At 38.6% G+C, this 8,831-nt stretch overlaps 1 protein-coding gene across 3 annotated transcripts; it reads left to right on the forward strand.

The window, feature by feature from the left end:
- Positions 1-4,262: 4,262 nt before the first annotated feature.
- NEUROD2 (neuronal differentiation 2) lies at positions 4,263-8,466 on the forward strand. 3 transcript variants are annotated; one of them, XM_066588115.1, is made up of 2 exons: positions 4,263-4,496; positions 6,588-8,465. In XM_066588115.1, the coding sequence occupies exon 2, from the start codon at positions 6,593-6,595 to the stop codon at positions 7,652-7,654; it is 1,062 nt and encodes a 353-aa protein (XP_066444212.1). In that variant the 5' UTR covers positions 4,263-4,496; positions 6,588-6,592; the 3' UTR covers positions 7,655-8,465. The 3 variants fall into 3 exon arrangements, with proteins under 3 accessions (XP_066444212.1, XP_066444213.1, XP_066444214.1); XM_066588116.1 differs by lacking the exon at positions 4,263-4,496 and adding an exon at positions 4,743-4,879 and having other exon boundaries at positions 6,588-8,466; XM_066588117.1 differs by lacking the exon at positions 4,263-4,496 and adding an exon at positions 4,743-4,867 and having other exon boundaries at positions 6,588-8,466.
- The last annotated feature ends 365 nt before the right edge of the window (positions 8,467-8,831 follow it).

The raw sequence follows: 8,831 nt of genomic DNA on the forward strand, positions 1-8,831 counted from the left end.
CATAGCAGAGGTAAGTGGCAAATGTTGACCTGAGTCTAGTCGCATAACTATTGGGTTTACAGAGGTTGCATCTGGGCCATGGTGCAAGAGCAGTCCACAGGCTACAAGAGAAAACAACAGTACTATAAATGGGACCTGAGGGGTAAAGGACACTGGTACAGATTTTGGATCTGTAGTTAGAAGCTTTAAGCTGATTAATTGAATTATATATCTTTATAGCAGTCAGAGATCCACATTTCTGTAACAGAGCCCGAAATAATCTCCATAAAGTTATGTGATAACATTTTGGCTGCCTGCAGCCACCACTAGGGGGAGTGTAATGTCTACTGGCCATGGTCAGCGTTGCTACATCTCACCCTCCTCACCTGTCAGTCATGTTTGCTGGCATCTGTTGTCCCCTCTCTGCAGCAAACGCCACACACACTCCTGCTTTCAAGGCCTCCTTTAGGGTATCCTGTGGCTGCCCTACCTCTAAAAGGGCCAGCATGCACAGCCAGCTTTACCATTCCCATCCAATCCAGACACTTCCCTGGTGATTTAAGGCACCATCTCTAACTGGAGAGTGCCTGAGCAATAGGTTCTGTTGGTTCTATAAAGGTGCAACTGATTTCTGCCTGATTCTTGGTTCTTCGTTGTGCCTGTTCACTTAGCTTTGCTGTCTTCTTCTGTCCTGACCTCAGCTTACTGTTTGACGATGTTTTGCCCGATTGCCACCTGCTCTGATCTTCTGTCTGTCTCTACGTAAGAACCCCGCATGATATGACCTCGGTGGGTGTATCGATTACGTTTTTGCCTATCCCTAAGTTACCATACTATAGTGCCTCTGACCTGTTCATGTCAGCGGTTACTGTACTGAAACTACACTTGGGGTAGTGGCCTGGGACCGCTACATCTAAGACCACATCCCGCCATGTATGGGTTAAAGAGTAAAAACTAGAGTGGTGCCCTCAGGATTAGCCCAAAGTCAAATCAGTCATTGGCACAGAGGGTACACACCCGCTGCGTGACAGGAGCTTACTGCACACTGTTATACATTGAACCCAGAAATAACTCTGTATGCAGTAAGCTCCCTCTACTGGTGGCTGCAAGCAGACAGAATCTCTTTCTGTGATCCCTAAATCCACACTCTAGATTTTAAGCTCTGTATCAGAAAAATTAAGCTTCAACAGCTATAATGATGTATTATGAAATGAACTCCAAATTTTGGATTTATCTAGCTATGGTTGGCATTCTCTTTATGAATGAAGGCCACCTCCAGTGAAATATTAAATACAATATACAAGACCTTACTAAGGAACAATTAAAGGGGTATTCCAGGAATTTACTATTGATGGCCTATCCTCATCAATAACTGATCAGCAGGGGTCCACTGCTCGGAATCCCTACCGATCAACTGATCCTTGAGCCCATTGTCAGTGCAGCATAGCCAGGCATCCACTATAGGGTCAGAAGTATAATAACAGGCATCACTCCCACTGAGGTCAATGGGAGTGAAGCCTTCTATTACACTTCTGGCTCTGCCCCCAGTGTGGATGTCCAGCTGCACTGCACTGACAGCGGGCCTGAGGATTAACTGATTAGAGGAAATCCCCGCCAATCAACTATTGATAGTCTATTCCAAAGATAGGTCATCAATAGTAAATTCCCGAAAAAAACGATTTAAGCAATGCAGAAAATCCAGAACATTCCACAATCAGCACATACAAATGCCATGTTTTTCCTACCCAAAAGAGCTCAGAACAAAAGCCATAAAGTTATCACTGTTAAATCTGAGTATAGTGTTGGTATTTTATCCCTGCTACCCATGACAGTGTGATCTCACCATCATCTCTTGTCCAGATGAGAGTGTTCTTCTGATGATGACCTTCTGATGATGACCTATCATGAATACATCTGAGTTATCCAGGTTCTAGAGGGGCATATACGATGAGTAGAGTGTAAGCTCTATGGGCTCACGGTAGTCTGTTTATTGGGGACTTACCATGTGTACGTATGTATGAGTATGTGTGTGAGTGATATATGTGAATGTGTGAGGAAGGGGAGGTGTGTGATGTGGGTGAGGGGGGTTTATTGTAGCAGATTTTTGGCAAGTCTCCAAATCTCCTTTCTTCATACCTATCACACATCTCTGTGATGGGGAACAGCAGAGATTCCCACTCTTTGTGGTGATCACACATTGGGAGTCTGCGGACCAAACCCACCCTGCCAGCTGGGAGAAACAGCACCTGATTCATTAACTCTTTCACTGAACATAATCTGATACCCACTGTATAAACATGGTCACCTTTTGAGACCCAGATCACATCCTGCAGAGTGGCACTAATATCAGATGCAGATTTTATTTCCTCTTAAATTACTGGAAATACTTTCATAATATCAAATTTTATCCCATTACGAATAAAAAAGGTATCAGGTTATGTGTGGGGTCACCAGTCACTTTATGAGGTTCTATTTGTTGTATAGCAATATATATACATTATAGAAAATATCAAACTATATATATATATAAACAATATCTATCTATCTATCTCAATCTTTCTGTCTGTCTATGTATCTCCCTCATATTTACCTATCTCATATCTCTCATATCTATCTATCTTTCTTTCATATCTATCATCTATCTATCTATCTATCTATCTATCAATCATCTATCTATCTATCTATCAATCATCTATCTATCCATCTATCTATCTGTCTATCTCATTATCGAATTATTTATCTCTCTTTCATATCTATCTATATCATTATCTATCTATCTGTCTATCTCAATCTTTCTATCTATGTATCTTCCTCATATTTATCTCATATCTCTCATATCTATCTCATAATCCTTTTATCTATCAATTTGTCTATCTCTCATATCTATCTATCTATCTATCTATCTATCTATCATATCTATCCCATAATCCTTTTATCTATCTATCTATCTATCTATCTCTCATATCTATCTCATAATCCTTTTATCTATCTATCTATCTATCTATCTATCTATCTCTCATATCTATCTAGTGATCTCATATCTATCTATCTATCTATCTATCTCTCTCATATCTGTCTTTTTCTATATCTATTTAGCTATCACATATCTCCCACATGTCTCATTATCCTTTTATCTATCTATCTATCTATCTATCTATTTCTCATATCTATCCCTTTTATATCTCTCATCTCCATCTATCTTTCTCTCTCTCATATCTATCTATCTACCTTTCTCTCAGATCTATCTATTTCATATTTCTTATATCTAACTTTATTTCATATCTATCTGTTTCATATTTATCATATCTATCTCTCATATCTATCTATCTATCTATCTATCTATCTATCTATCTCATTATCTAATTATTCATCTCTCTTTCATATCTATCTATCTATCTATCTCATTATCTATCTATCTATCTGTCTCATTATCTAGCTATCTCTATATCTATTAAGCTGTCTCATATTTCATACATATCTCATTATTATCCTTTTATCTATCTATCTATCTATCTATCTATCTATCTATCTATCTCATATATATATATCTATCTTTCTCATTTATCTATCTATCTTTCTATTTCATATTTCTCATATCTATCTATCTATTTCATATCTCTCATCTCCATCTATCAGTCTCTCTCTCATATCTATCTATTTATCTATCTCTCATATTTATCTCATAATCCTTTTATCTATCTATCTATCTATCTATCTCATATCTGTCTTTTTCTATATCTATTTAGCTATCTCATATATGTCTCATTATCCTTTTATCTATCTATCTATCTATCTATCTATCTATCTATCTATCTATCTATCTATCTATCTATCTATCTATCTATCCCCCTATTTATCATCTTCAGAATGCTACCTTAAAGCCCTCTGCTTAACACGGGGTGCAGATGCATTAATATTCTGTATAGTATTCGGATCATTCATTTGTGTATCAGGTATTGATGCTTCTTCCTCTTAACTCTCATTTTACTCCTATTAGGCAAAGCCCCCTAATGTGACCCCCTGCCCCCCACGCCCCCTTATATTGGCTATTTATAACTTCCCAGCTCTTCCTCGTCTGGTAATTTGGGCTCACCCCCTCTGTTAGGTGGGCATGTCGCCCCCTTCCTTGGTGTGAATACCTCTGCCCCATTTTGCAGAGCTCACATTGATGGAGAGATTTCGAGAATCTATTCCTCTCTCTTTTCTTTTTTTCTTCCTTTCTTCCTTTCTTTTTTTTTTAGGAGAGTGACAGATGGTAAGTCCTCCCCCCCCAGGGACCCAAATCTCCCTCAATCCAACCGCACGTCAATCAGAGGCTCCCGTGTGATCGCTCCCGCGGATGACGTGCCAACCATATGGCCTGGCATCAGAGCTGGTACCATGACTCGGTAGACATGCCACCCTCTCCTCCTTTTGGATTGCACTCTGAAGGAGCTTGAGAACCTCAAGGAGACTGTTCTACTCCCAGAAGATGATCTGAACCATGTCATAAATTTCTTCAGCGCCTAGCTCTGGAGGTAAGTTGGGTTCAGAGGAGGCTTCTTCTCCAACTTGGAGAGAGAAAGGAGACAATCCCCCAGCCGTGTTATTTTATTTGCGATCTACCTTATTGTGGAGCAGACATCGGGACGGATGGAGACCACCTTACTGATCATCATCCATCTAGGATTAACCCTTAAAGCCATGCTGGCACCTCCTGGCTCTGTAGGGGCTCAGGGGGCTATGGCTGGGGAAATCTGTCTCTTGCATAGTCGGAAGTCTGGTGGATTTTTCTCAGGGAATCATGAGAGAGGGAAATTGGCAAGAAGAACACAATGCCGGGTGTCACCCCAATACTGACTGCTAGATGCCTTCACCCTCCGTCCGTCCGTCCTGCTAGCTCTTCGAGGTCTATATGCAAGTCTGGAATATTCTTAATTCATCATATTACTATTTTAGCTTCTTTACATGGACGAGATGATGATTGTTCTTATTATGTTGTACATAGAAATGTTACTATTTTAGTTTGTTTACATGGACGGGATGATGATTGTTTATGTTCTTACGTTGTACATAGAAATCTGATTATTTATTTATTTTTTTATTTTCTATTTTCTATTGCACATAGAAATCTGATTAATTATTTTATGTTTTTTTGTATTGTACATAGACATTTGATTATTTAGTTTTTTTATGTAGTACATTAATCTGATTATGTATTATTTTAAGTTTTTTTATTTTGTTTCATTTTCATCTAAATGAAGGTGTATTTATTTTTTATTTGTATTAATGCAAGACTAGTACTAAATTATATTTTATCACATATATATTTGTATTTATAAATCTATATAAATTACCTTATTGTATTTATTTATTGTGTTTTTATATTCTTTTTATACTTATATAAAACATATAAAAGCTAAATAAAAATAAGATTTTTTTTTTTACATATATTTTGGAATTTTATCTAATTTTGTTGACGGATGACCTCACCTAGGACACGATCCACAGCTTATTATAGAGTAGTAGTGAACTTTATCCTCCTATTTCCTCTATATTGTGATTAGGGAGCCACCTATCTAATAGAATAAATATACCCCATGTAAACGGAGAGGGCAGGGAAATTGGGATCTTATAATGAAATAATAATTGGATCTATCAACATTATTTGACAGGCTTTAATTTACAGCAGTGATGGCTAAATTGAAAGCCAATTAATTCTAATCATGCCCGGGAAAGATCGCCTGGTTTTTGTTGGAGTGGGGGCTGCAATAGGCATAAGGAAATATATATTATGATATTAACTTACAATTGCCTAAGACATTGGATCTTTTCCTTGTCTTACAGCAAATTATGTGCAATTTGAATTTCAGGGTTCAGGGTCGATTGATACACTGAGGTTCCTGGGCTCAAGTCATTGTGTAGGGTTAAACATAGGTGGACAACTCTACACCTGTATAGCATGTTCCCTTATATATTAATATTTATAATCCCAATAATATCACATGGAAATAATATGATTATAACATCCTAAATATTATATACTATCTCTAGTATTTTTTAATATAAATACTAATTGCTATTTATATAGTATAATGTTAATTATTAACATTGTAACATAATGGTTCCTATAAGTACATATAGGTACATAGAGCCATATGTTAGGCTTATACTAGATGCGTCAATGGATGGATGGATGGATGGATGGATGGATAGATAGATAGATAGATAGATAGAGGAAGGAAGGAAGGAAGGAAGGAAGGAAGGAAGGAAGGAAGGAAGGAGAATTATGAATATGAGAGACTAGATATAGATAGATATTTCTATATCTGCTGTATATGCTTTCTATACCTTAGATATTTGCACATCCCTTATACTAATCTTGCTCAGCACACTGTTTTATGTGCATTCTATTGTCACCCATGTTGCCCCAATGTCAAAATAACTTGACAAGGATCTGGGGGCTTTTAATGTCATCATTGTATGAATGTGCAACATTTTATTAGCATCAGTTTATTATTGTGCATTATATGTTATAATGTTAGTGTTGGGTTAATTGTTATAAATTATATTACTCTTGGCTCTTGCAATCCCCAGATGTGTTGACTTATCCTTTCTTCTGTCCCCAGCCATCATGTTGACCAGGCTGTTCAGCGAGACCAGTCTTATTCCTGAGGTCCAGAAATTTGCCTCCTGGCCTGATGACTGTGATGATGATGATGATGAGAGCGACAAGGACGAAAGCAGTGAGAAAAGCCTGCAGGAAGTTCACACTGAGGGTTCTCTGAGTGAGAGCAAGGACGATGGGGATATTATTGGGGAAGATGAGGAAGAAGAAGAGGAGGAGGAAGGAACAGAGGAAGCTGAAGGAGAAAGGCCCAAGAAACGTGGCCCCAAAAAGAGGAAAATGACTAAGGCCAGAATGGAGAGGTCCAAGGTGAGAAGACAAAAAGCCAATGCCAGGGAGAGAAACCGCATGCATGACCTCAATTCAGCCCTGGACAACCTCAGGAAGGTGGTGCCCTGCTACTCCAAGACCCAAAAGTTGTCCAAGATTGAGACGCTCAGGCTAGCTAAGAACTACATATGGGCCCTCTCTGAGATTCTTAGGTCTGGAAAGAGGCCTGATTTAGTATCATATGTGCAAACCTTGTGCAAGGGCCTCTCCCAACCAACAACCAATCTGGTGGCTGGCTGCTTGCAGCTTAACTCCAGGAATTTCCTGACTGAGCAAGGTCAAGAAGCTGGGAGGTACCATGGCCCAAATTCTTCCTTTGCCGTGCATCCTTATACTTATCAGTGCTCCAGGATCTCAGGCTCCCAATGTCAGTCTAGCACCATGGCCAATGCTCATCCTCTGAGAAGCCATGGCTACTGTGCCACCTATGAGTCACTGTATGGTAACACGTCTCCGGACTACAATAGCTCTGAGTATGACGCCCCCTTAAGTCCACCACTGTGCATTAATGGCAACTTCTCCGTCAAACAGGACACATCCCCTGACCAAGATAAAAATTACTACTCTATGCACTATTCTGCCCTCCCATCCTCCAGGCCTTCTGGGCACAGCTTGCTCTTTGGATCTTCTGGGATGCGAAGTGGAGTCCACTCTGAGAACCTGTTGCCTTATGATATGCACGTCCACCATGATAGGGCCCCCATGTATGAGGAACTCAATGCGTTTTTCCATAACTGAGCCACCCAACATTTCTCCACCTGTGCAATTGTGCCAAGAAATATGGGAATATTGAAGGGACCAATGGAGAAGAACATGGCCTGGTGGCCAACTACTGGTGCAGACACTTCTTTAGTATGGTCAACCTTCTGTCCTGCATTTCACTTGTATTTTGAAACCTTGCTTGCAGTTGGGTAACCTTTGCCACCCAACAGTTGTGTTTTGCAAGGTGGCCCTGATGCACTACATACAGTTGCGTTGGTTGTAACTACTACTGCACAATCAAGAGTTCTGTTGTGTTCATCTACCGTCTGGCCAACCATAGTTCCATTACAAACATCATGTGTTTGATGTTCCATCATTGTCTGCATAGGATCATCCTACACTATGTGAGGCATCACTGCACCCCCCATCCCCCACATCTTTCCATTCACATGTACATATTCTGCAGCTACATCATGTTTGCACATATAACTTATACTGGGTTTAGGCACTTGTTTCTGTATAATAACTGTAAACTTGTCCCCTCTGCTAAAGGTATTACAATATATTGCTATCTGTACATATGATCAACCTGACCATGTGTCTTGATCATAGGGGTAATCCCCCTAGGTGCAATATACCATAGAGAAGCAGAACTTTCCTATTTCATGTGGTATTGTAAAGAAAAGTGATGTTTAAGAAAATCAACTTGGGCAAATCTATCTATCTATCTCTCTATCTATCTATCTATCCCTCTCATATCTATCTATATCATATCTATTTCATTACTAATTATACCATATCTATCTATCTATCTATCTATCTATCTATCTATCTATCTATCTATCTATCTATCTATCTATCTATCTATCTATCTATCTATCTATGTCATATCTATTTCATTACTAATTATGCCATATCTATCTATCTATCTCATATCTATCTATCTATCTATCTATCTATCTATCTATCTATCTATCTATCTATCTATCTATCTATCTATCTATCTATCTGTCTATCTGTCTGTCCATGCACTTCAATGTCAGATTTTCTTACTTTTCTTGCCTACTACAAAAGTAAATGAAAAAATTAATAAGTAAAATTGAAATTCAATTGCAAAAGATTTTTGTCAAAGCAATAAAATGCAACCCTAGGATGGAATAGAACACACAAAATGGAGAATCTATGCAAAATATAAAAAAATGTAATTTATATA

Source organism: Eleutherodactylus coqui, chromosome 13 (genome assembly GCF_035609145.1).
Source record: "Eleutherodactylus coqui strain aEleCoq1 chromosome 13, aEleCoq1.hap1, whole genome shotgun sequence".
Lineage (NCBI taxonomy): Eukaryota > Metazoa > Chordata > Amphibia > Anura > Eleutherodactylidae > Eleutherodactylus > Eleutherodactylus coqui.

Coding starts and splice junctions, on each gene's coding strand:
- NEUROD2 (XM_066588115.1), top strand. CDS start 6,593: ATGTTGACCAGGCTGTTCAGCGAGACCAGTCTTATTCCTGAGGTCCAG.